Raw genomic sequence first — 27,533 nt, 5'->3', positions numbered from 1 at the left:
TTTCTGAGTGCTCAGCCCGCCTGTGGATGAAATCCTAGAAATGCTCCTGTATAGCGCTATGACCCAGCACCCAAAATACTATCAAAACACTCCAACGCAGCCTCCATTCTTCGCAAAAGATGGATAAAAAGGTGCACATGAAACAAAAACCTTGAAAAAATTATATACGACCCCACCAAATCACAGAGATGCCGATTCGCACGGGACTAATATTACCACAGGACCTCGGTGTTCGACGAAATACAGTAGGTCATTTGTGGGGGAATTTTTACTTTACAAATTACAGACATGGCCGATTCGCACGGGATTAAGATCACAGACAACCTCCGCAATTATTACAAATGACTGGAGGTCACCAGGTAATACTAATCCCGTGCGAATAGGGCTTTAGACTGATCAATGTAACTGTAACCGATGCGAATTTTATTAGTATCAGGACTCAAACCTTGAACTAAGAAGTTCATCTTAAATAATATATTCTAGCTCCGCATAATTAATGTTTAATTAAACAGTCTGAACATGATTTTCTTCCCCATTTCTCCTCATAAGTCATCTACATAGGCCTACATTTTTTAGATATGTGGGAAAATACTTTACTATAAAACATGGTACAGATGTTTTGAACTCTGTCTGGAATGTACCATACTTCAAAAAAAAAAGAAAAAGTTTTGTATGTGTGTTTTTTTTTTATTCATTTATTTGGCACATGATTAAACATTACTGTGGTATTTTAGCAATTAATATTGTTTAAATATTGTAGAAAGCCATGTCACCAAAAAGCAGCTGTCATGCTTCAAAACTCTGTATGCTTGTAAGACTAGTTCAGTCCTGAAAATGTCCACTGATGCATAAAGGTCTATGACATTAGCAATTAATTTAACAATATACACTGAAATTCTCTTGATGTCATAGACCGGTATTTTATATCATACCCTGAAGGTGTTTGCTAAAATATGATTGTGCAATGTAAGTTTTGGGAAATGCAGCACATCCTTATTTCACAGGCATTTCCTCTGTATTTCTGAAACAAAAGGTTGTACAATTGGTCTTTCACAGAGCAGATCCTGCAGCCCTTATAAACACACACACACACACACACACACACATACACACACAAATAAATAAAAGTTAAATCTTTTTCAAGTCAGGCTCTACCCACAACAGCAATTTTACCATGCAATTTTCAGAAACATTTTGTCCAGTTCTGAGAAAAAATAAATCTCTAAATGTTTACTGCATATACATTTCTAGTAATATCTCTCATATAATTATTTACAGAGCAGAACATGACTGCTACCCATTTGCTGATTTAAGCCAATATTTGTTCCTTATATGATGTATTTCTGTATGAACAGTCTCAACATTGCATATAAAACTGTAACCCTTACCAGTAAGGCAGCCTAAGTGTCTTTGCTTTTTTAGTTAGTAGTTTCATAATATTTCAGACTGTTGTGCGTGAGACATTCCCAGTAGGCTACAGCTGGGCATTTTCTCTAAAGGCAATTCACTGTGTGTGCTTTCTTCCCCAAGGTGGTAGCCATGGAAACCACTGATGTGTATTGCTGGAGAGCCTTCATAGTTCATGATCAGACTTAAGAGGATGCCGAGTTCCACTCAAACACTATCCTACTTTTGATTACTAAAAGCAAGCAACGTTTTAGCCTTAAGCTTGCATACTGCAAAGCAGCTCAGATGGAACTTCTATTTATAAATGAATAATTCAAACACTTTGCACAATTTTTGAAGCAATCATAGGATAACATAAGTCATTGCACAAAAATACAATAAAATAAATAGAAGTATAATAATTAACATAAAAAAAGAGGAACAAATGTAGCGACTTTGATTTCAGGCTGTATTTATTGTGCAACCCTTCATAGCGACCAGGGCCTTTTATTCTCTGTTTATGTTCAAGAGGATGTCACGAATAAAGTAGACGTGTCTGGACAAGAGCAAATATTTCTGCCCTTATTAGCCTTACATCAAGACAAGTAGTGGCAAAGTGTAGGCTCTCTTAGGTTTAGGATAAGTGGAATGAGGCCATAAAACTGAAATTTGCCTTATATGCCTGATATGGACCAATATGGAAAGAGTTGTACGAGTTACTTTACAATCTTACTGTGATTAAATTACTGATTACACTAAATGGAAAAAATATATAGTCATCACAGTCAACAGCATATAATCCTTGTTGGTGAATGCTTGTTCTGATCATTTCTTAATCAGAAAAGGACTGATACAAAATTAACATTAGAGAAAAAAAATTAATGTTTTTTAGAAAATATTTGAGAACTAATTATTTTTTTTAAGAATTACACATGAATATTCTTATGAAATGTTTACAGTTTATTCTTTTCATTTTCTTGAACTCCTGGTTCATCTCTGGTGTTTTATTGTGCAAACAATATAAAATTTCCTTAAAGAATATATTCAGCAGAAATAAAAAAGCAAACTTATGATGTCCTTTCACCTTTACTTTGTGACAGATATTATGGAAGGCCATTTATTCCATAAACATGGCCATTGAACAAACATGGGAAGAAAAACTTGAGACAAGAAGTGGAGTTTGGTAGAAATACACACCATGGCTGCCCATCGCATTCGATCAGCGAACAACAACACTGTGCTCCCTCGCTGCAGATCTGAGGGTGCACTTATTGATCTCAGTGAAGGAGTGCCAGAGGCCACCCTTACAGATTTTAAAGGTTTCCTTTCTTATTTTTACCTCACAATCAGCATAGTGTTAACTTATAGTATTACCCTCATTCACTTTTTTTTACAGTGCCTTCACCTAGTGCCTTACGACTGGATGCTACTGCCTCATTTGGAGCTGTCAGGGAAGTGATTGCCATTAAGGATTACTGTCCATCCAGCTTTACCACACTCAAATTCTCAAAGGGAGACTGTCTTTATGTTATAGACACATCGGGTGAAGAGTGGTGGTATGCGCACAACAGTAAAGAGATGGGATATATCCCAGCTGCTTATGTCCAGCCGATCAATTATCGAGATTCCACATTCAGTGATAGCGGCATGATTGACAGCCTAAGTGACATTTCTGAGGGGGTGAGAGAAATGGATATCTCGGGGGAGTGGACAGGGTCCACCAAAATCACAGAATCTAATAATGACCATCCTTTTATTAATAAACGGACGTCAACTAACCCTTTCCTAAATGGCACGCTGCAAGGTGCCCCTGACCAAAACAGCAACCAGAATTCAGCAAATGCTTTGTGTTTAGATAATCTCTCACCTCCCATCTCAAACACCAGCAGCACCATTAATATTAATGGCTTTGAAAGTGGGCTACTTGACACACACAATATTAGCCCTGGTTCAGGGATTGGCCTACATTTTCGCAGAGACAATCCGTTTTTTAGGAGTAAGCGTTGCTACAGCATGTCAGAACTGTCTGTCCTACAGTCCCTGTCTGATGGGAATCAAGGTTCCTTGAGTTTTTTTGGTGGCTTGAAGTCACCTAAACCTGAGCATTTTCAAAGTAGAGAGGATTTCAAAACGGCATGGCTAAATCACCGTAAACTTACACGATCCTGCCATGACCTGGACTCCATTGGACAAAACCCAGGTTGGGGGCAAACCCAACCAATAGAGACCAATATTGTGTGCAAACTGGACAGTTCTGGTGGTGCCGTGCAGCTACCAAATACCAGTATCAGTATATATATTCCTGAGGGTCACGTTGCACCGGGTGAGACTCAGCAGATATCGCTGAGGGCCCTTCTGGATCCACCGTTGGAGCTTAACAATGATAGATGTACTACCGTAAGTCCAGTGGTAGAAGTAAAACTCAGTAACATGGAAACCAAGACCCCGGTCACTTTAGAGATGAAGGTGTCTGTTGTAGTAAAGATAGAGAGCCGCAAAACCGCAGAGGTGGTGTGTGTGAGAAGCAACTTCAAGGAAGGTCCGTATGTCCCGATTCCACATGTATACATGTATGGAGACACAGTTCAAGTAACTCTGGACAATTTAGAGCCTTGCATGTATGTCTCTGTAGTTGCCCAAGCACAAACGTTGGCCCCATACAACACAGTCTGGGAACATGTCGTAAAAAAGGTCACTCTTGGGGTATATGGGCCAAAACACATCCACCCATCCTTCAACACAGTAGTGGCCATTTTTGGCCATGACTGCGCCCCAAAGACGTTGCTAGTGAGCGATGTAAAAAAGCACTTACAGTCAACTCCACCTGTCGTCCTCCAGCTCTGGGGAAAGCACCAGTTTGTACTAACAAAACCTCAAGACCTTCAGGTTGGCATGTATTCAAACATGTCCAATTTTGATGTGAGAGCCAATGAACAGGCAAGAACTGTGAGGGGATTTCAGATCAAACTTGGCAAAGTGGCCCGCCTCATCTACATGATCGCAGCACGCGATTCAACTGACATTTCAGACTTTACTTTGCGTATTCAGGTCAAGGATGATAAGGACTGTATCTTGGCCCAGTTTTGCGTTCAGACCCCAACCCCACCACTAAAAACAAGCACAAAAAGCTCCGTTCAAAGGCGCTTCCTCAAGAAAAAGGAAGTAAACAAAATCATACTGTCTCCTCTTGCAGCGACCACAAAGTACCCTGTGTTTCAGGACAGACTAGTCAAAAACCTAAAATTTGCTAAGCTTCTGAAAACTGTTGTAAGACAGACCAAAAGCCTGTATTTGCTAGAGTATCTTAAAAGCGACGTAATGGCTCTTTTGAGTGAGGAAAAAATAAAACTTAAAGGACATCTATGGACCAAAGAGTGGTACATCGGATACTACCATGGAAGAATTGGGTTGGTGCATGCAAAAAACATTCTAATCATGGGAAAAGTGAAACCTGTTCATTTCAAAGGGCCTGATCTTACAACTACAATCCTTTTAGAGCAGATCCTAAAGCCCTGCTTGTGCCTGACGTACATCTACGCATCAGTGAGGACAATACTGATGGAAAACGTGGCGAGTTGGAGAGTGTTTGCTGACGCTTTGGGTTACGTCAATCTGCCTCTGACACATTTCTGTCGGACAGAGCCAGAAAGTGAGCCTGAAAAGGTGGCTTCTGTTCTTGAGAAGCTTAAGGAAGACTGCAATGCAGCTGAGGGCAAGGAGAGGAAGTCTTTCCAGAAGGAACTCATGAAGGTAAGCTTTGACATGGAAGTAGATCTTTCAGCTAAACTTAGTTGTGTACTTTATAGAAAAGGTATAAAAATGTCTGATTAATTTATTGGAGGTTTTCTTAAAACTGACAAGCCGATGTCATGTAATGGCGGATAACTGATAAATGGCCAATATTAAAATTTGATAAAAGTTTACAAAATAACTTTTTTTTAATGTTTGGTCATACGCATTCATTCCTTCATTATTTATAAGGCTTGTAACTGCAAAGAGAGATGAGAGAAGAATGGCGTTTTTGAAAGTTAACTAGTTGAAAGTCTGAAAGTCAACAACAGAAATATATCCTATACTGTACCTATAAAATACAAAAAATGTCATTACTGAAATTTTTTTTTTTTTATTAAAAAAAAAAAACTTGATAAAGCTGCATGCAATTTCCAGATAGAAAATTTGTATGAATTAACAAATTAAAGGTATCAAAAAATGTAATTAAAATGTGTTTGTGTGAAAGACCTTGCTTGAAGTTTGACCTTGCTGGTGTGATTGGAGGATTTACTCCGAACCTTTCAGTTTTGCAAATGAACAAATTTGTATGAATTAAACTATGAATAATATATAATTTATACCATATCTAGTTCATACCAGAGCTTGCTAAATAAATCTTTCATAACATTACTCACACACACCTGAGACTCAAAGCAAAGACCAAGTGCTAAACATTTTAAAGTGCCACCTTATTTGCAGAACAACACCAGCTACCCACTGAATTATGCTGTCCTGAAACAAAACAACAATATAATGATCAATATAGTGACCATTCCTAAATAAACTGACTGAAAAACATTCAATCTCTCAAACAAAACCTTATCTCTCTCACTTGGTCTATATTACGACGGTGGATAATGTGCTAAGATGCAGGTTTGTCTGGTTGTCACCTGCATCAACCACTCTGTACCACTGTGTAAATAAAGCCTGATGTTAAAGGGGTCATATGATGTTGCTAAAAAGAACATTATGTTGTGTATTTGGTGTAATGCAATGTGTTTATGCAGTTTAAGGTTAAAAAAACACATTATTTTCCACATAATGTACATTATTGTTGCTCCTCTATGCCCCGCCTTTCTGAAACACGTCGATTTTTACAAAGCTCATTGGTCTGAAAAGTGAGGTGTACGCTGATTGGCCAGCTATCCAGTGCGCTGTGATTGGCTGAATACCTCAAGCGTGTGACGGAAATGTTACACCCCTTACCATACTGTGATGCCGTGTCCCGGCACGACGAGACAAAACAAAACCAATAAAACCCATTACAAACGAGGCATTTGTTGCATCCAGTGTGGACATAATTACTGATTATAATGACTTATACTGTCTTTTTACACATTGCGTTGCGTATCGCGCCGCGTAAACATAAAACCATGTCTGCATTTGTGATCGGAGAAACGACAAACAACAAGCGCTACACAACAGTGCTCAAAACACGCGTTTGAATCGTCAGTGGCAAATTCTTTAAATATAAAAAACGTACTTACAGGCTGTGAGTCAGAAGCGCCAGACTGTCCTTGCAAAGTTGGAACTGCCCCACTTTATAGAAACAGCCTTTGTGCACAGATGCATTGTAGTCTACTCTACCAGGATCAGGAAACTGTCCTCCATAAAATGCGCTGCACACATCTGAATATTTGGGTTGAACTGTTCTGGAACAGTGTTGTAAATACAACTTAACCACTGATTTCTAGTTGTGTCCTCTTTTGGAAGGCCAAACAAAGTAGTTTCGCTTTCACAACGAAACACACAGCGTTACACACGGCGGGCTTGAGTGAGCGGAGGCCGGCGGGCTTGAGTGGCGAACGGCGTGGCCGGTGTATTCGACGAAGGAGCGTCTGGTGGGCTTGCGGCAACCACATGTGATGACCCCGGGCTGGAATCCGCTTCGTCCACGGTGAAAGCCGATCCGGCGATCCACAGCGCAAAGTTTATGTATTTCCTCAGCGACCAGCACGGATCAGCTCCAGGCATGACGAAGCGGATATCGTCCTCTTTTGGAAGGCCAAACAAAGTAGTTTCGCTTTCACAACAAAACACACAGCGTCTCCACGACATGGCGGTGCCGGCAACAACAATACTACAGCGAGAATAAAAGTTATGCCTTCTTTCTTTGCGTGAACATTTGGGCGGTGTTATGCAAATCTTCCCACATCGTGACGTAGACATGTGGGGGCGTGTTAGAATGAGGCATTTTAGGGGGGCGTGGACAAGTCTTAACTTTTATAAAGAATATCTCTTTGGGTTTGAGACTTTAGTCTTTGCAGCTTTGGGGATCTTATCTATGCACGAACAGCTTGTAACACTCCAAAGAGAAAGGAAAATTTGAAATTGCATCATATGACCCCTTTAAAACTTTGTCAACAGGAACCTGAAGCAGGATGTTTCCCAAGGAAATATCAAGTTGCATTTTAGCTACTTACAGTATTTTACAAACACTTAAATAAAAATATAAATCTGCTCTATGATGCATCAGTCATTCTGCAACAATAACCTAAAAGAAACCTCTCTATATAAGAGAGAGCTCACACTGAAGATTATCTAAATAAAAATCACATATTTAAATCGTATGTATTTATACCAGGGCTGTCAATAGATTATAAAAATCATACATGCAGCAACACAGATCGTGAAGCATGCGCAGACATGCAAAAGTTTAGGTAATACAGGCACTGGACTAAAACATGGACTACTCCTTTGACATAATGTGTTTAAGAGCATTATATCACTGAAGTGAAGCAGGCTAAATGAATGTCAGGTACACACGTTCTTTATGAACTAAAATTAGGAAGGGTCATCTGTGACCATCTCAAAAGTGTCAACAGACCCGAGAGTGAAAATGCCGAAAGAAGTGATCGTGTTGAAGGAGAATCTAAGTTGTGCAGATGTTTCCTTTTTAATTGTTAGCATTGACAGAAGCATCAAATATGGAACAAGAGACGCCCTAAACTACACAAACCCACCACACCTACAAATCCATTGCCAGGAGATTGCTAACAGACATGCATCTGCAATTCTCTGCACATCTGAATAAAGCACTTGCATTTTCTGCATAGAGAATAATTTGCATTTTAGAGCAATGGGTTCCCTATGGAATTTCTAAGGAGTTTTTGATTTATTAATAAAATGAGGTCTGTGGTTAACATTACATGAAGAGACCTTCCTGTTTTGTTCTACAAAATAAATTACACACAGTCAAATGTGAATTTTGAAACCCATTAGTAATTCCCAAAAGAATCCATGGTGAATTAGTCTTTCGGGCTGGCCTACAAATTGACATGATGACTGAACAGCATTAGAAAACTTTGTAATTCCATTTTTAATCAGTAAAAGTTCCAGTTGTAATGCTGTCATTTTAAGGTTTCTTTTTTTTCTTCTTCTTTTTTTTTTGAGTTTTTGATTCCTTAGTATCCTCCCATTTCCCTTAGCCTATTGTTAGAGCAGAAGAGCAGCCCTGTATAAACTGTCAGTGATTACTGGCAATAGTTTATAAACAGAAGACAAAATGGTCAGCTTATATAAAAGGAAATCACAAGGGGCAGGCGAGAGGGAAGATAATGAAGTATAAGTACTATCATAAAATCGGATGTTAAAGAAGAGGAATTCAAGAGAAAAACATGTAAAGAATAAGTAATTTTGTGCTCAACTGTCCTAATAATGTAAGCTGCATCTTGCTGTGATTATGTCTAGTGAGCTCAACAGTGATAAATCAAAGCTAAGCAAATGTACGTGTACCAGTGACTAATTCACAAGTTATATTTTATGAATTTAAAGATTTAAAAACTAATTTTTTTTATTAAAAAATCTCAGATAAACTGATTTGCTCACACAGGCTTTGTGTGTAATAAATTACAGCTTAAATTATGTAGTAGGTGAACATGGTAGATCATGACGCTAACAATACTGGCCAATTAGAGTTCAAGGGAGCATACTGTACATTATACTGATTAAAAATTTGTAGCCTGAATTCACTGCAAGTTGCTTCGGATAAAGGTGTCTACCAAGTGCATAAATGTAAATTTGTAATATAAAGCTAACTAAATGCCTTTTAATGTGTGGTTACAGAATAGTATAACTGAGGTATTCACAGACTTTTTATAGGTCAAATTAATGATTAACTTTAGAACTTTAAATTTGCTAATAAACTTTTCTTTACCAAAATTAGCTAGGTTCACTAGGTACATTATGCAAAACAAATGAGTCATTAGTCACAAAGAATCTGCACACCAAAAAAATAAACAAATCATGGCGACAACAGCCTTGAAGTGCTGAGGAAAGTTCAATGAACTCAAACATTTGCTTTTTTTTGTGCATCTGCACATTTTCCTTTTTGCATGCGCACTTGTTGATTTTGCCAAAAACATTTTAGTAAAAAATTGTAATAATGGTAATGGACCTCAATTAAAAAGCCTCTTCTCTGATATTAATTATTTGTTTTACTGCAATTTTTAGATTTGATTTGCAGATGTCTTGTTACTGATGCAGCATATTAATAGAAATTTAGTGAGGTGTCTAAAGGAACAATTAAGAGAACAAAACAATGAAACCAGCTTTGGTATATTTGTGGACAAAATAGTGAAATGATCAAAACATCATTCAAATAATAATTTGCCTTATTAGATTTTAAAATGATAACAGAAACACTACTGCTAATTTCATTAAAAGATTCATTAAAAGATGAACTTGAAGCTTCTACAGTAGTTCTGCTTGCCACACTAGACTTCATTTGAGGCATTAACAGTTGGTTCAGGATTCTGTGATAGTCAAAAGTCTGAGCAGACAGGGTTTAGGTTTTGTTTGGCTTTCTGTTAATTCTATGTCTCTGAAGGGTTTACTTAATAAGTTCCTGACTGTGACAGGGGTCAGGGGTGAGACACCTCAGGAACAGGTGCACATGAAAGGCCTTATCTTTCTTTGGCTAATGCACACAATCAATGTGTACACAGTGTGATACATTCACACACAATATGATTCTTTTTCACTTGCATCCAGACAGTGAGTGGCACACAGAGTGAAAATCTTACTGATCATGATTCCTTTAGCACTGCCTAATGTACAAGTCAAAGACATACCTTCCTGTTTGTTTGTAGATCTAGAATCTTTGATAAGAGGGAAGCCATCCAAGACTCCCGCTATCTCATTGCACTGTTTGGAGCCAGACCTTTAACAGGTCTTCTGGGGCATCAGCGCCGTGTTCCTCCCCCTCTAAGCAGACTTCCTGTCATTCCAAACATTCCAAGCTATGGAACTGGAATCAGAGATTAGTGGGTTCAGGGTGTGTAACTTTCAAACACTTGCTGATGTTGTGTGTCTGTGCACTTGAACATATTTGAGCATATGAAGAACACCTGCATTTTTGATTAATTTATATTTGAAAATTAAATGGCATGTGTAGAAAGATTGATTCCTTTCTTTCTTGTATAGAGCAAGCAAGTGTAAATGTCACATGTTAGCATCATCACATAACAGTTTCAGACATTTTGTAGATCTGTGAACATCATATATTCACAAGGCGCAGTGAACGTAAATCCTTATTCAGTTTTTTTAATGTCACGCCAAACTCTCAGCGGAGAAAAGAAGGTCACATTAATAAGACAGAACTCTTGCCAACAGAATGGCCGGATATTCCTCCCTAACATTTCCCTTGTCCAAGGGGCCCGGAGTCACTCTCATTATATTGTGCTCACAGGAGCATGCACGTCGCTTCCTGCATATCGCCACATTTATCAAAGCGCCCGGCTTGATGACTTGAGCTCTCGTATACATTTTCTGAGGCGGTGCTTAGAAAACCACTGACACTATCTCAGTTTTGTAGTTTGTGTTGTTGTGTATTCTTGTTTAAGTTTACTAAGTAGAACAGGCTTTACTTAGCAACCACTGAGGGAAAAAAAACAGTATTTTTAGTATGAGATTATGAAGGCAGATATCAACAATATACACTGCTATACAAACTATTGATTTCGGAAGATTTGATTTGAAGGCTTTTTGCATACAGTTTCAATGTCATATTTTTTGGGCATTTGAAGCATGTCTGGTGTAAATGCATTGTAACTAGGGATGCACGTGTATTAAAATTATAGCTGAGGCTGATATACTGCTAAACTATTTTGATGTTATAGCTGATAATGATATTACTAGCCAACAAATGGTCAATATTTAAATTCTTAAATTCTTCCAAATTCTCTAAATTAGGCTAAAGCACTTTAAACTAAAAACCAATAGTTTTAAATGTTACAAGATAATTTAGGCATGATAACATTATAACTTACATTATGAAAAATTAGTGCTGAGAGATATACCGGTTCAAACGGTAAACCGGTTTGAATTTCGCATCCGGAATGATTTTTTTTTTTAAACGGCTACCGGTACAAGTGCCTAAGCAACGTAGACAGCATTGTGAATTGAGAGTTAGCTGTTAACTTAACTTGCAAAGATCGCCGGCGGCCTCAGATTATTGTTGTTTCACATTCACAGAACACCACACTTTTAATTGCATTTAATATATTATACAAAAAAAAAAACAATTGCATTGGGTTTGTAAACGCTGTTTTTATGCATGTTTTGACATTAGTTTTTGTTGCATTTACACCGTTTTGATCAGGGGCGGACTTAACCAATAAGCAGGTAAGCGGCCGCTTAGGGCCCCGGGGGAATCAGGGGGCCCCATCTGATAGGCCTATTCGCGAAACATATTTGCAGCGTTGAGCAGTGTAGCCACTGGCCAGTCACAAACATATCGTTTAATTTCTTGAACGCAATGACCAGAAGTGTTTAAATTAGAATCCACTCACTGCTCAAAATGTCAAGTTTTTGTCAAGTGTTGAGTTCTGCAAGCTCGGGAATCCTCTCATTATAATAAAGTGTAGATACGATGTAAATAAGAGATTTATTGTGCAGAGAGCTTATTAACGGAACGTCGTGAGATCGCAATGAACTGAAGTGAGTGACAGCTTTTAGTGATTAATTATATGAGGGAGCGCTATTTTTGCGCATTCTAGGCTGTATAATACTGTCTGACTGTCTCAGAACAGAGATATTCACCTCAGTAAAGAAAGTATTGTGTTTCAAGTCATAATTTCATTTGTCTTATTGTTTCAAGATTACTCGTGTGCTTTTCCTAGGCGTGCCGGCGCGAACTGCCGCGCACTCGTATAAATCCACGAATGCAATGACTGGAGATTTTCGCTTAATAATAGGCAAACTTAGATTACATTTTCGATTTGTCTCTCGGCAAACCCTACCGTATGCCTTCAGAACACTTGGAATATGAAATGAGTTGAATGGGATAATTTTATGTTAGTAAAAAGAATGAAGAAGCTTACAATTTATTAAATGGACAAGTGCTGGCATTTTTTTTCTTTTGTGATCTGAAAAAACAAATGAGATAGCCTAATAGGGCTTTATAACAGCATCGGGTTCACTTATTACTGGTTGTGAAGAGATAAATAAACTATAAACTATGAGAGCGAGCGAGCAAAATAAGGGTTAGGCGTAAAAGAGCACATAGTTATTGTGTTGGGGCCCCATACCTGGAATTTGCTTAGGGCCCCCAAATCACTAAGTCCACCCCTGGTTTTGACCAGCAGGCGTCACCAGCGTGTGGTGTTTCGAACGCTTCGAAACAGTGAATCATTTTGCGAAACAATTGGTTCAGTTCAGTCGAAGCTTCAAAAAGGTTAGTTTTCCCCCATAACTAGCTCATATGTCAGTAAAATTACGCGTTCATAACCCGCCCTGCCTCTTCCGATGACGAAATTCCACTAGGTGGGTAAATACGGAAATCAAAGCGATGTGAATGGGTAAACCATGTAATGCCAGAATAATAGCTGAATACAAACAAACGAATGATAAAAGAATAATGAGGATTACGTCTCATACCTGGCAGAGGTCGCAAGTGATGGCAGAGCGAGGCTTCATGAATCACTGAAACAGTTAAAGCAAATGTGCCGTATTGTGTCGAGACTTCGAAACAATCAGATACCCGTCTCCACTGCGACAGTGGTCACTTGCACGTGTTGCTCTGCCTTAACGATTTACGAATGATAACCTAGGCCTACATGTTGTTTATGTCAAACAATAAAGTCCATATCATTGTAAGAGCAATTTTTTTATTTTTTATTGTTGTATTTTTTATTTGATTTTTTTAATTTTTTATAATATGTTGAGTTTTTAACATGTGTCTTACAACTATATGAGCTTGGTTTTGTAACATTTAAACTCCTCATTGTGAATAATTATAGGTTATTTTGGTCATAAAAAGTAAACATTAATAAAATAAATCAAGCCACAAATGTGTCACATTTGTTACATTTTGAGATTTTTATTTTGCCGCCATAGACTTGCTCTGATGTCATGCTGACGTGTACCAAAAAACTCTCGCGACGGCGAGGCGGCTGTGTCGGATTGTGAGCGCAGTTGCTCTCCACCGACTGCGCTGATCAAAAGCATGATGGGAAACGACTGGCTGACGACACAGCTTAATGCTTATTGGTTCAGACAACCATGATGTTACGTTCTCTTCTAAAATGTTTTATTTTTTATCTGATTTCATGTGATTATGTGTTTAAATTATGCATGAATATTCCTAAACACTATAACAGTGCGATCTCGGTGTGAGATATGTGATTGTTGTCATATTTCTATAAAAATCTAAAATACAGGTTTGTATTAAAGTACAAATGGATGATAAATACTCCTTTCGTATGGAATTAAATAGCAAACACTTTGAGTGTCTTGTTCATCATATTTATTTTCATATAAAGCAACAGAACTGAAATTATATCATGTTAATCAGCAGCACAGCACATGAGTGAGAATAACGTGATATCCGCCTTTGATCTCGTTGGTATCTGTTCATTTCGAGAGGTCAGAACTGTCCGTCTTGACTGCGCTTATTTCACTCCTCCCCTTACTGCAGCCGCCTACTCTCGCCTTCATTTCAGGCGAGGCGAGGCGCATCTCAAACAAGCCTAGTGTTTCAAAACTTCTACGCTTCAGGATCTCGTCACTGCGTCGAAACATCAGTTTCGCGACAGCCATCCTGTACCATACAGAGCAAGCTCAAGTAGTTCACAATGCACGAAATATTGAATGAAAATCCTAAATACTCAGTTGGGTGTGGGGTTTATATGAGTGTATCCCTGAGGGGAACTGACTGTCTTTAGAAAAGTTTAGATGGTGTTTCTTTTCATCTTGCCTCCCTATAATGCATAATAAAGTAGTATTTATTAGCGCAGTGCTGCTTTGTTTACAATCAAGGAAACGCTGAATCGCTGCTGTTCCATAAGCACCACCTGCTGTCAGAGTAAATTTGCGTTCTCGTGCAGCCTGTCTGCTGTTTTTGTTTTGTGTAGTTATGTTTTATATAGCATCATTTCACAAAGCTAAGGTCAGACGAGTCTGTTTTTGCTTTAAATTGTGAAATTATACAATCTAATTTAAATCAAATCTGCTAATGCTACATGTAGCATCTTTGTTTGGATAGTGATTAAAATGCAGTGGTTCTAAATCTGTTTCATGCATTCTGATTCATATAAAGGCACAGTCAGGGAAACCAAAGCAAACTCGTGATACAGATTTTTGGTCAAACCGCCCAGCACTATAAAAAAATGTATATTCTTTTGTAAAATTAAGATTTTAGACATTTTATATTTCACCCAAAAATAAAAATTATGTTAACATTTACTCACCCTCATGTCATTCCAACTCTGTATGAATTTCTTTTTATGTGGAATTCAAAAGAAGATCCAGAGAGATCCAGATGTGGTTTTGAACCCCAGTGATTTTCATTGTATCGATAAAAAAGCTGAAACCATCTTCAAAATATCTTCTTTTAAGAAAGTACAGGTTTGGAAAAAACATCAGGGTGAGTAAATGAAAGATTTTCATTTTTGGGTGAAGTATCCCTTTAACCGTGTTATTAAATCATACATTTAAGCGAGTGCTAGATGATCCTGAAAGTAAAAAATAAAAATAATGCACAATTAAATATCCATAATAAGCCAATATCTACCAATAGCAATAAAAAAATCCCATATTTTGTGCATCCCAAACTATAACCAGTATTACACATGGTTAGACCTCTCCCTGAAGTCATACTTCTAAGTAGGAATTATTAGTAATCATTATCTATAATTTTTTTACATTGCAAAACTGGCATGTGGGGATTCAAACATGTAGCATTATTCAATTTTTGACTATAAGCACAGTGACATAAAGCAGAGTTATAATCTTTGCATAGTGGCTTGGTGATCATAAACTTGTGGTGTAACTGTATATCTGTCATTCAGGCTCTTCTGAAGATGGACTGTCAGGGCCTGGTGGCACGGCTGGTCATGGACTTTGTGCTGTTGACTACAGCGGTGGAGGTGGCGGGTCGCTGGAGGGAGCTTGCTGAGAGACTCGCTAAAGTGTCCCGGCAGCAGATGGAAGCATATGAAGCTCCACACAGAGACAGCAGGGGACAACTGGATAGTGAGGTAAAACAAACACTGAAAGCATTATTAAGCATTATTAAACTATTAAGGAAATAGTTCACCGAAAACCTGAATTTTTTGTCATCATTTACTCACCCTCATCAGGGGTGGACCTTCAGTTTTTTTTTTCTTCACGTCTCTGTACAAATCACATATTCAAATTCACATGAAAATACTTATGCCAACTTGTAAAATACTAATGTTTTCTCATGAGATCGGGATGAAAAAGAAGTGTCACGTCTGTTTACACATGTTTACACAGCGTTTAGTGCACACTGAAATGCTTATGACCTGGCTTAGATTGTAGAGCAGTGACAGTACAGACAACTGTGCAAACAAAACACAGAGTAGGTAAACATTAAGTTAAGCAAAATATAGACTATATAGATATAGAATGTTCAATCCTCTAAATTATAAAAATGGATAAAGAGCAATATCCAAGTGAGATGGGTGCGAGAGACAGTAACTGACACTTGTCAAATTTAAAACTGGGTTTTGAGCTCCAATTACAGGAAACCCACAAGTCATGTCTATAGTGTTTGTGTCCAGCTCAGAAGAGGAACCTAAATGTTCTACCAATAATTGATGAGATTATGAGCTTCCTCTTGCACTTACTGGGTTATGATATTTGTACACATTCACTCTGAAGGAGAGCATACAGATTGTGTATAAAGTCTTTTTAGGGAACAAAATTCAGGGCACCTAAATGTCATATTCATGCAGGTTTACATGTCACACTCAAATTAATCTTTACTTTTTTTATTTTGTAAAGGCCATGTGGAAACCTGCCTTTGACTTCCTGGTCACATGGGCAGCCCAGATCGGGGACAGTTACAGGGATGTGATTCTGGAACTTCACACTGGATTGGACAAAATGAAGAACCCCATCACCAAGCGCTGGAGGCACATCACAGGCTCCCTCATGCTTGTCAACTGTCTGGATCTCCTACGGAGCACTGCTTTCAGCCCCTGCTCTCAAGATGACTGTGCCATATAAAGACTGCCTACATCACCTGACTTTTACAAGACCCAGATACACCTGATTTCACCTGATTTAAAGCGCTTATATGTTTGAACAATAGATTTGTTAGCCGTGGTGTTGCATAGTAAATTACTGAAAAGTGTATTGCTGATGTTTTAATACAAGCAGAGGTCTCCATCTCATGTAAAACTCTAATGTAAAATAAGATATGATTGTTCAGGTTTTTTTATTCATTGCATATCATCATGATTTTATACTTGTACATTTTGTACAAAAGATACACGTTTTTTCACTAATAATGTAACAACCTTTCTCTTTTGTTTTAAGTTTTGTTTTGTGATGCCAATTACACTGTATGCTAAACTGCCTGTTTTACTTTGCTCTAAGTGTCTGTTGTTTATGTTGTTCAGATTTAAGTAGCCTAATGTTTTTATAAGTGAAAGTAAATGTTAGAATGAAAAGTAAAATGGAAAAATAAAACCTTATTGTCTTAATAAAGAGACACACCAGAATTATTATTAAGGAATGTATAATGATATCACTTTAGTTCACCTGTACATAAAACATAAAACTCAAATACTTCCATCAGCACGAGTAGGCTTATAACTAAAGCATCTCATCTTCAGCTTACAGAAATTAAAAGATTTACTCACCATTGGGACGCTGATGTCCCAGTGGCCTTAATTTGAGCCAAATATACGAAGATTTCATTCCAGAACTTTAGTAACTAAAGATCAAAGTAAAAAAATTAAAGTCCATTTGATTGTGATGATAATTCCAAACAGCACATACGTGGTGTATAACAAGTCGTTTTATTATTTATTATTATTTGTTTGTTAGTTTGTTCTTCTTCTTGTTTTGTTTTATCACCAAAAAAATTCACATTATAATCATAACATTTAATTAGTTGTTGCAAGTGATGGCCCATGTAAATCTAATGCAAATGTATCAGTTGGACACTTTGTTCATTCAAAGTTAAAATAAATAAATTATTGAATTTATACATTTTAACTTTGAATTAAAAATTTAAATGTAATAAATCATATATTTAAGTATTATGTGGAAACTAAATGTTAAAACTATACATTGTGGAAACTAAAAATGTTGTCATAAAGCTAACAGCTGTGCTGTTGTTTTTCTAGCCTGCATGTCTCTGTATCCAATTTGCATTTGTAAGAGTTAATTTAACATTAGTTTAATGTTACACTGAGTGTAGATGTCATTGATACGTTGATAGGATGAATTTGTGTGACAAAACTGACTCCAATATAATATATTAATCTGGTCACACTCAAAGTGCAATACAACATTATTGTAAGTTAAGTTTGTTTTCTTGCTGTGCCCACTGAGAGTTTTACAAACCTACTTGCTATGTGCGAATTCCAGTCTTATCACTCCAGCATAATTTTTCTCACTGCTTGACAGGCTCTCCCAACAAAAATTATGACCAATGTAAACAGTCATCACTGTGGGTCTTACAAAAATATGCTTACATCTTACCCTACTCTAGACACAGGCATGCAGACGGCATATTTCACATCACAAGCCTTTCATCAGTGCCCTCTCTCACTCTCTGAGGGGATCCCTCGACTACTGACAAAAATCTGAAAGATGCAAGTGTGTGTGTACAATATAATGAACATGTGCAGTCAACTATGAAGATTTTATACAGTTTTAACTGGTGTTCCAAAGATACAGTCAAGCAAGTGTGTTTTTATCAATGTGCCTATGTTTGCTGTGATACGCCATAAATAAACTGTGTTCTTTCTCGGGTCAGTGAGTGACCTTTTGAAAAAGACAAAGACAAATGGCTTGCCTCAGTATATTGCTTCATTTTTCTTTCTCTCCATGCTAATGCTAAAAAAGAATAGTGTTCTGAAATAGTCTATAAATTGTAAGATTTTAATTAGAGCAGTCGATGACTGAATGTTACATTCAGAGTCCTTTTTACTGCCTAGAAAGATAAATGGGAAACTAAATAAGGCCAATAATCATTCCCAGTAATTTCTCCTCTAACATTTCCATCACACATCTACCACCTAGTGGACAAACAGTTCATATAAAGGACTAAGTTTTACTCAGTGTAAAGACAGTCCCTCTAAACATCCCAATATAACATATTTTTTGTCAAACTTAGCAAATGGTTATTGTATAATATCTATAAACCTCACATTAACGAGTGTCATGATAAGACGTCCGTGAGTTTTTGATTATAGCTGAGTAAATTCTTGTAACTTTTCAGTCTATGATAGTTTACCTCAGTATTCCTTTTCTTAATAGTAACAGCACTGATCATTGGTTTTCAATACTTGGGCGTATTTATTTGTCAAAAAAAGCTCACCTAAAGCAGGGGTGTGGACTCGAGTCACTTGACTCGAGACTTGACTCGGACTCGAGCCCCAAATTTGATGTCTTGCGACTCGACTCGAAATAATTAAAGAAGACTTGAGACTCGACTTAGACTTTGACAGCAATGACTCGAGACTTGACTTGGACTTGAGCCCTGTGACTCGGAAAGACTTTATGATCAGATCAAAGTCGTTAGGCGCGTCCCTGCAGCATTGCGCTTGACTGGCAATAAGCCAGAGACTGCGTTCAGGGAGCGCTGGATAGGCTAGTATAAATTACTGGAGTAATAGCATAACTTACGACAAAACAGAACAGAGATAATAAAAATAACAAATTTTATATTCGGGTCTTTAGCATCCCGGACCTATATATACAGCACGAATGGATCCTTCTTTAACTGCTGCAATAGCAAAAAACTCTCTTGATATTTTAAGAACAATAACAGAAGAATAAAATGAAGCATATTCCGTTACCTTTTGAAACTTAAAAGGTTCAATTTGAGCAGATGATTTTACCATCTCTGTCATCGTCAGAGCGCACTTCCAGAGTACATCCAGCATCTGCCTCATATTCGCGATCTCAGCCATATTCATTTCCTGTGTTATTTCTGTTACTACTGTGTTATTCCTGTTAATCCTGCGTTATTTCTGTTATTACTGTGTGATTTCTGTGTTATTACTGTGTTAATCCTGTGTTATTCCTGAGTTATTTCTGTTATTACTGTGTTATTCCTGTGTGATTTCTGTGATAGTCCTGTGTTATTTCTTTGTTATTACTGTGTTATTCCTGTGTTATTCCTGTGTTATTACTGTGTTAGTAATGTGTTATTCCTGTGTTATTACTGCGTTATTACCATGTTATTCCTGTGTTATTTCTGTTGTCACTGTGTTATTCCTGTGTGATTTCTGTGTTATTACTGTGTTATTAATGTGTTATTACTGAGTTAATCCTGTGTTATTACTGTGTTATTCCTTTGTTATATCTGTGTTATTACGCTGTCACTGAGTTGTTCCTGTGTTAGTTCTGTGTTATTACTGTGTTATTAATGTGTTATCCTGAGTTATTTCTGTTATTACTGTGTTATTACTGTGTTATTCCTGTGTTATTTCTGTTGTCACAGAGTTATTCCTGTGTTATTGCTGTGTTATTGCTGTGTTATTACTGCGTTATTACTGTGTTATTCCTGCTTTATTACTGAATTATTCCTGTGTTACTATGTTTTTCCTGTGTTATTCCTGCTATTACTGAGTTATTCCTGTGTTATTACTGCGTTAATCCTGATTTATTACTTTGTTAATCCTGTATTATTCCTGTGTTATTAATGCGTTATTACTGAATTATTACTGTGTCATTACTGTGGTATTACTGTGTTAATCTGTATTATTCCTCTGTTATTACTGATTTATTCCTGTGTTATTACTGTGTTATTACTGTGTTATTCCTGTCTTATTACTGTGTTATTACTGTGTTATTACTGAGTTAACTGCTATTACTGCGTTATTCCTGTTATTTCTGTGTTATTACTGTGTTATTACTGTGTTAGTCCTGTGTGAGTTCTGTGTTATTACTGTGTTATTCCTGAGCTATTTCTGTTATTCCTGTGTCATTTCTGTGTTATTACTGCGTTATTAATGTGTTATTACTGATTTAATCCTGTGTTATTACTTTGTTATTGCTGTGTTATTTCTGTTGTCACTGTGTTATTCCTGTGTGAGTTCTGTGTTATTACTGAGTTATTCCTGTGTTAGTAATGTGTTTTTCCTGTGTTATTACTGAATTATTTCTGTGTTATTCCTTTGGTTTTTTTTCTGTGGTATTACTGTGTTACTCCTGAGTTATTACTGTCTGTGTTATTACTGTGTTATTCCTTTGTTATATCTGTGTTATTACTGTGTTATTAAAGTGTTATTCATGCAAAGTATGTTGCAGCTGTTATTTCTATGAAATTATGTTGTCTTTGCTATTCTGTTACTAATAAAATAGTTTTTTTCACTGTTTATCCTATTTTGGCACAATCCCTAACGTGAACTTGAGTAGTTTTACTAAGGGCACCCATCGCACATGAAATTGAACTATGTCAAACATATTCTACCTGCTTTCCTGATATAAATTACTATGAATTTGATATGGTAATTAATACTGAGACACTAATTTGGGCAAAAAGCATTAATGACTTGTTTAAGACTTGAATCTTACAGCTGAGGACTTGCAACTCGACTTGGACTTGCCTGTCTTGACTCGGGACTTGACTTGGGACTTGTCTGTCTTGACTCGGGACTTGACTCGAGACTTGAATGCAAAGACTCGAGACTTACTTGTGACTTGCAAAACAATGACGTGGTCCCACCTCTGACATAAAGTACTTAAAATGACTTTTCCTGAAACGGGATATAGAACGAAATTGAGTACTATGGACGCCAGGTGGCGATATATATATATAATAGCCACAAAGTAAGTCAGAGACGACTGAAATTAAATGAGAAATATAATGTTTGAGAAAAGATTTATCCAGACGATTTACCAAACTGCCTAGGCCTACGCAGTTAATAGGCTTTTTTTAAGGATTTCAGATTAGGTGTGGAAATATTAGCATCTTATTTAAATTATTTCAGGGAGGTGTGAAAATGCGTGTCTAAAATTGGCATTTTTTCCTAACGTGTTACAGGACAAATAGGTACAATCTCGTTGACGCACCCTAGTTTCTGAACGAATGCCTCCCATCTTCCACGAAAATTGGAGAACACTGTAACCTGTGCACAGACTGCTGAGGGGAGTTGTGTGGAAAGCCAATTTTACATTTAATCCGTTAAACTATACTACTATTTTACTAGAGCTTATTTTATTAAAGCTAAGTTACTAGAACTTATTTTTATTACTTCAGCATAATTTTCAATATCACTATAGGCATAGCCCACTAGAAATTATTTCAAAACTATCCCCAGCCGGCATATGACCGACCTTCAATGTTGAAATACGGTTGAAATGTCAGTTGTTGTTTCAACGTTGAAGCAACGTTGATACAATGTTTAATGCTGAATGGTTGATCAACTACACTTGTCAGCAAGGGTACAATGGGAACACATATTTAAGGAGCACATTCTTTTCACTACTCCCATAGTATATGATTGTAGAAAATATATATGTTTCATTGAACATTGATGGAACAACACATTTTTGTGGGAAAATAAACTATAAAAGTTTTTTTTGTTTGTTTGTTTGTTTGTTTGTTTGTTTGTTTGTTTGTTTGTTTGTTTGTTTGTTTGTTTGTTTGTTTGTTTGTTTGTTTGTTTGTTTGTTTGTTTGTTTGTTTGTTTGTTTGTTTGTTTGTTTGTTTGTTTGTTTGTTTGTTTGTTTGTTTGCTTGTTTGTTTGTTTCAAAATCTTATAAATGAATGAGGTGGCCAGGTTGCCTTTTTGCTCCATATTCAGGGTAAAAGGCTAACCAGCATGGGGCTAAAGGCAGTATTGATTAAAAAAAATACCTTCGCTAAAGTAGTACTTTAATACTTAATATTGTTTGTATTTTTGGTTATTTTGATAAATACTATAATTGACTTTGTTTAATAATCACTGTCATTAAAATGTTCATTTTAAAAATACAAAAAAAATTAAAACTCTTTGAAGGAAATCCCATATAGCTTTGCAGTAGTAACAATAAGTATTTTAGTATATGATAATATATTTGTTTCACTATATGGTGAAGGTTTTTAAGGTGGACACACAAAACAAATATCTAATTATTAAGTAATAATTGGCCTTATTATTTAAAAATAAAAAGATAGCCAGGACTACTTACAACTTTTCAAAAAATAAGTACTGGTAACAAAAATGTATACTAGCTAGTTTAAGGAATACTTGGCTTGCCATAAGAGGGGTTTGTTTTTCAGTTTTCACATGAAATGCGGGCGGAGTTTCTCCAGTGTGAGGAGCAGCTGCTGCAGGGTCACCGCTGGCTTCCATTCACTACCATACACTCGCTTGTGTCCATCACCACGTGAGTAAGCGCGCTCATGCCTAGAGGAGATTTCTGATCACATTCATTCATATCTGATGTGGACGAGCGCCGGGAGAGACTGAACGCCGAGCCGTCAGAAGGAATTTTCAGCAGGTTGTGGTGGGAATGGTGATGTGAGCCGTTACTGCGGAGACTCTCCGCTCATAGAGGAGTGTTTACAGAGCAGATCTCACGCGCACTGCAATGATCGCTTCATCACATCCAGTCTGAATTTGGTCGAATCGCTGGTGCCGACGGGGTCTGCATTGGTTTTACCCCTACTAACGAGGAGATCAAAATGGGGAACAGTTTCTCCAACATATCTGCGTTTCAGTCCCTCCATATAGTGATGCTTGGCTTGGACTCCGCAGGGAAAACCACGGTCCTTTACAGACTGAAATTCAACGAGTTTGTCAACACTGTGCCTACAATAGGATTCAACACGGAAAAATTCAAGCTGAGTAACGGCACGGCCAAAGGAATAAGCTGTCATTTCTGGGACGTTGGTGGGCAGGAGAAACTCCGGCCCTTGTGGAAATCTTACAGTAGGTGCACGGATGGCATCATTTATGTGGTGGACTCTGTAGACGTGGATCGACTGGAGGAGGCCAAGACGGAGCTGCATAAAGTGACCAAATTCGCTGAAAACCAAGGATCGCCGCTGTTAGTAATAGCTAATAAACAGGACCTGCCGAGATCTCTGTCTGTTGCGGATATAGAGAAGCAGCTGGCGCTCCAGGAGCTCACGCCTGCCACTACGTACCACATCCAACCGGCCTGTGCCATCATAGGCGAGGGGCTTCACGAAGGCATGGACAAACTGTACGAAATGATAGTCAAACGACGAAAAAGCCTCAAACAGAAGAAAAAGCGATAACTCTCTACAAAGCCTGCACCTGACGTTTCCATTGCTGATGGCCTGAGTCACTGGGTTTGCCATTTCAACGTTGCACTGTTGACATTCATCTGAATGGTTGTTTGTTGTTGAGCTGGATTTATGTTGCATATGATCTTGGTGGCGCAGATGAACCAAAAATGTAAAACAAAAAAAAAAGGAAATAATTTGTTACAAGGGCTGGTCCCGATTAAGCTGCCATTCATTTGCATAGCCTGGTCATCAGTTTGAAGGAGTTCTCTACTGAAGCACTGTGAAAAACGCTGTAACATTTCATGGAATGCTTGATATCTTATTTTGACTCTTATGGAACATAGAGTGAACTTCTGAGAACATTATCGAGAACTGTAGCTTCAAAATCCCAGAATGAAATTGGGGTTTGAGGACTTTGTAATTCACAAAATTACTGTAACTTCACTGGGCCTGAGTGAGTATGAGGTCTCGTGAAGACGTCTAGATTTACAGGAACTCTGAAGAACACAAATGATGGACTGGGCATTGCCTGTGACACGGTTCACCTCTAAGCACTTTTTTTCTTACCAAGATAGTAGTGTACAACACTGTAGATCAGATATTAGACTGTCCGTGTATTACAAAGTCAAGATGAATCCTGAAGTATTTTTCAATTAAAATGTGTGTTAAAGCAAACACCTTATCTCATGTTCTGTATCAGGATGATATGAGGGTTAAAGGTATTTAAGGTGAGTGCAGCTGTTTCATGGATGAATCTCTCACCTCATATTTATCTTTTTCAGAAGAAATTGTGATAGCGTTGACTTCTGTACGTGTATGTGTTATAGGATCATTGGGAAATTTCACAAGTATGAACTAATCTGGGCTTTTTCAGGCTCTGTTAAGGGGGAGGTAATTTTGAGTCTACCAAGCTTTCTCTAAACATTGAAAGAAGCCATAAAGAAACAGACTGATCACTTTTCATTTGAACTAGCTTGGGTGTTTTACCTTCAGCATACTTGAATTGAACAAACTCCTGCAATTTTATATACATTCATTTTGTGGTTAACTACAAAAACATATATATTTAATTTACAAATTTTTGTGCAAAAGGTGTGTGTTTGGATAGCCATGCCTTTGTTGTATTAGCTTAATTGAATAAGACCCCTTTCCAGCCATGCTGACAATGGTGTCTTTCTATCCCATATAACTCTAGGGTTTCATCCCAAGAGGAAAGAGATGGTCAGTCTATTCAAAACCCCCATTTAAAAAACCTGTCTGATCACGTTCAGCCCCAATTATAGCAATAGGCTGTGGTCTTACCTGAAATTTGGAATTTGACTACATTTTAAATTTCCAGGAAATAATTATATAGGCTAATGTTATGTGTGTGTTTTTTTTTTTTTTTTTTTTTTTTTTTGAATGTGGTCTTTATTTATCAAACCAAAGTCACATTAAATAAACATACAAGTTTAATGATGCCTTTTTGTTACAAACTGTGAAAAATATCTGTTAAGATCATTTATCCCTGATTAGAGGGGGTAGTTGGTAAGAGTCATTTGTCTTGATTTGATAGGCGAGATGATAAGAGCCTCACTATACATGAAACTTTGATGAAGATCAGGTTTCGCATGGGGCTTTTGTGGAGACAGAAGCCAATTCCCTGAGTACCTCCAAATGGACAGCAGAAGATGATGCCATAATGAGGTCATCAAGGCACTCTTTACATTCGTCTTGTCTAATAAAGACTAACCTAACATTCCTAACATCTAACTTTCTCAGTTAAAGTTCAGTACCATGTTATATGTTCATAGTGAATTAACAGTATCCAGTATATGACATATTTAGCAGAATCTATAATGTGGACGTGAGGAATACTGACTCAGAAATTTATAATAATTTAAATGCAATGTATACATTCAAGTCAGTTAAGATTAAACACACCTTCATAAAGACTGAAACAGGTCAGCACTTTTGAGGTCAGCAAAAACTATGTTAACAGATCTCTCGCAACCTTCTGTCGGAAGCTGTTTCAGCCAAGATGTATTTTGAATAGATTCTGTCTTGGTCACACGATTAAACTGTATAGGACTTTCCTCTAGCAAAGGCTGAAATGGTGACAAAAATAAGCAACTGCTGAGTCAGAAGGAAAAGCTTAAAAATATTGCAACAAACATTTTAATGTTTCCACATTGCAGTACTACAAGCTGCCACACACTCTCACATCGCTATTCCTCCACATGTGGAACATGCTGATGGTCTGTTTTTTCAGCTGCAGCTTCTGTTGGATCTTATTGTTTTGAAGGTTGATTACATACACACACACACACACAGGTTAGTATGTGTATAAAAATGCATATTAAGCAGCCCATCTTAGCTGTCAATCAAACGCAAACTTCTGCCCCTATATGTGTAAATTGTGCTCAGACTGGAGATGCCTGAAAGAAAGAAAAGTGTGAGATGTGAGTGAGAAATCTACGGAGGAGGGGAAAGCTGTTTACATTTCCCTAGAGAGGGGGATGGGGACAGAGACACATAATGGGTGAGTGTCTGTGCCGGGGACAGGGGTTTGTGGGTGGAAATCTCCAGGATCCTTGAGGGAATAGCGCACCAGACAGAAGAAACCTTCAGTAAATGCCTGCAAATCAATGCCTGTATCCTCCCTCTCACGGGAGAGAGAAGTACAGAAAGAGAGCCACAACCATCAGGCCTGTATCACCATAATTCAAGTATCAAGAAGCGTTATTGGCATTTAGCATTATAAAAGCATTATAAAAGCAAGTATGTGCAAAAACACTCAAACAGTCTCTAAATGACATGTTTTATCATGGTTTTAACCGAATGTCAGTACAGTGTCAGTAGAGCTGCAGAAAGCAGTATCAAAAAGTCTGAACAAGCATTAACAATCTTAAAAGAACAACAGATTTCAAACCAGTTATTTTGTCCATTACCTTCTCAAGCACTGCGGATGGGAGTCTCCCATTGGATTTAGGGTCAGGTCACCCTCTTTTCCCAGCATGCTTGGCTGCACATGCAGACTTTGTTTGGTGGCGGTTGTGTCTGATTCTGTGTAGAGGTTGTACAGTGCTTATTTATCATCCAATAGCGTAAGAGACACATTTATCAGATTAGCTGAAGTGAAAAAACTTGAGTAAACTCTGCACTTACTCTGCACAATGCCTTTAAATTACATATGTTGTGTAACATTTAAGCTGTTACTACATTTCAAGCATTTGGGGTCAGTAATATATTTTTTTAAGAATAATTCAAATTAATACTTTTGCTTAGCAAGGACACCTCAATTGACTTGGCTTGAGTAACATGTTGCTCTCCTGCTCACTGTTGGCAGCACAGAGAGAGGCTTCTGGAACACTCCTTCCCGCCCCCACACCACAAAATACAGCATAATTGATCTATGAGAAGCAAAGTGTGTAAACAATCTAAATCACATTGCACCAGCAGTCACGAAGATACAAATGAATTAGGTCTTTAATCTAATGACAAAGGGCACCTGTCAGACTCAGAATAAACAAACATCAGCAGACCACTGCAACCCATGAGCACTACTGAACCGCTGGAGATCCACACGGCCCTCAGGAAAACAGAGCAATGAAGAAACCATCCATGATACATGACTTTATTCTTTATTCAGAAAGCTGCATATATGAAATATTAGCTTACGTACATGCTTCAGGCATAAAAGGCTTTTGAAAAGCTTCCTTCTCGTATG

At 37.5% G+C, this 27,533-nt stretch overlaps 2 protein-coding genes across 5 annotated transcripts in view; both read left to right on the top strand.

Moving 5' to 3' along the window:
• LOC107658300 (SH3 domain-binding protein 4-like) overlaps positions 1-18,422 on the top strand; it is a 19,258-nt gene extending 836 nt beyond the window's left edge. For 2 of the 4 annotated variants that reach the window (XM_016446830.1, XM_016446831.1), the window contains 4 exons: positions 2,487-2,705; positions 2,783-5,136; positions 15,447-15,635; positions 16,405-18,422. In XM_016446830.1, coding sequence (XP_016302316.1) covers positions 2,585-2,705; positions 2,783-5,136; positions 15,447-15,635; positions 16,405-16,629 — 2,889 coding nt within the window. In that variant the 5' untranslated portion in view covers positions 2,487-2,584 and the 3' untranslated portion in view covers positions 16,630-18,422. Of the gene's footprint in view, positions 1-2,486; positions 2,706-2,782; positions 5,137-14,898; positions 15,023-15,446; positions 15,636-16,404 lie in introns of those variants that run through there. The other 2 variants (XM_016446833.1, XM_016446832.1) reach the window with 2 other exon arrangements.
• A 4,443-nt stretch (positions 18,423-22,865) lies between these two features.
• On the top strand, positions 22,866-25,191 carry LOC107658299 (ADP-ribosylation factor-like protein 4C). The gene has a single exon (XM_016446829.1). The coding sequence runs from the start codon at positions 23,255-23,257 to the stop codon at positions 23,831-23,833; it is 579 nt and encodes a 192-aa protein (XP_016302315.1). The 5' UTR covers positions 22,866-23,254; the 3' UTR covers positions 23,834-25,191.
• The last annotated feature ends 2,342 nt before the right edge of the window (positions 25,192-27,533 follow it).

The sequence above is a fragment of the Sinocyclocheilus anshuiensis genome, unplaced genomic scaffold (assembly GCF_001515605.1).
Source record: "Sinocyclocheilus anshuiensis isolate Anshui unplaced genomic scaffold, SAMN03320099.WGS_v1.1 scaffold263, whole genome shotgun sequence".
NCBI lineage: Eukaryota > Metazoa > Chordata > Actinopteri > Cypriniformes > Cyprinidae > Sinocyclocheilus > Sinocyclocheilus anshuiensis.
This window is presented reverse-complemented; position numbering and strand designations above follow the sequence as displayed.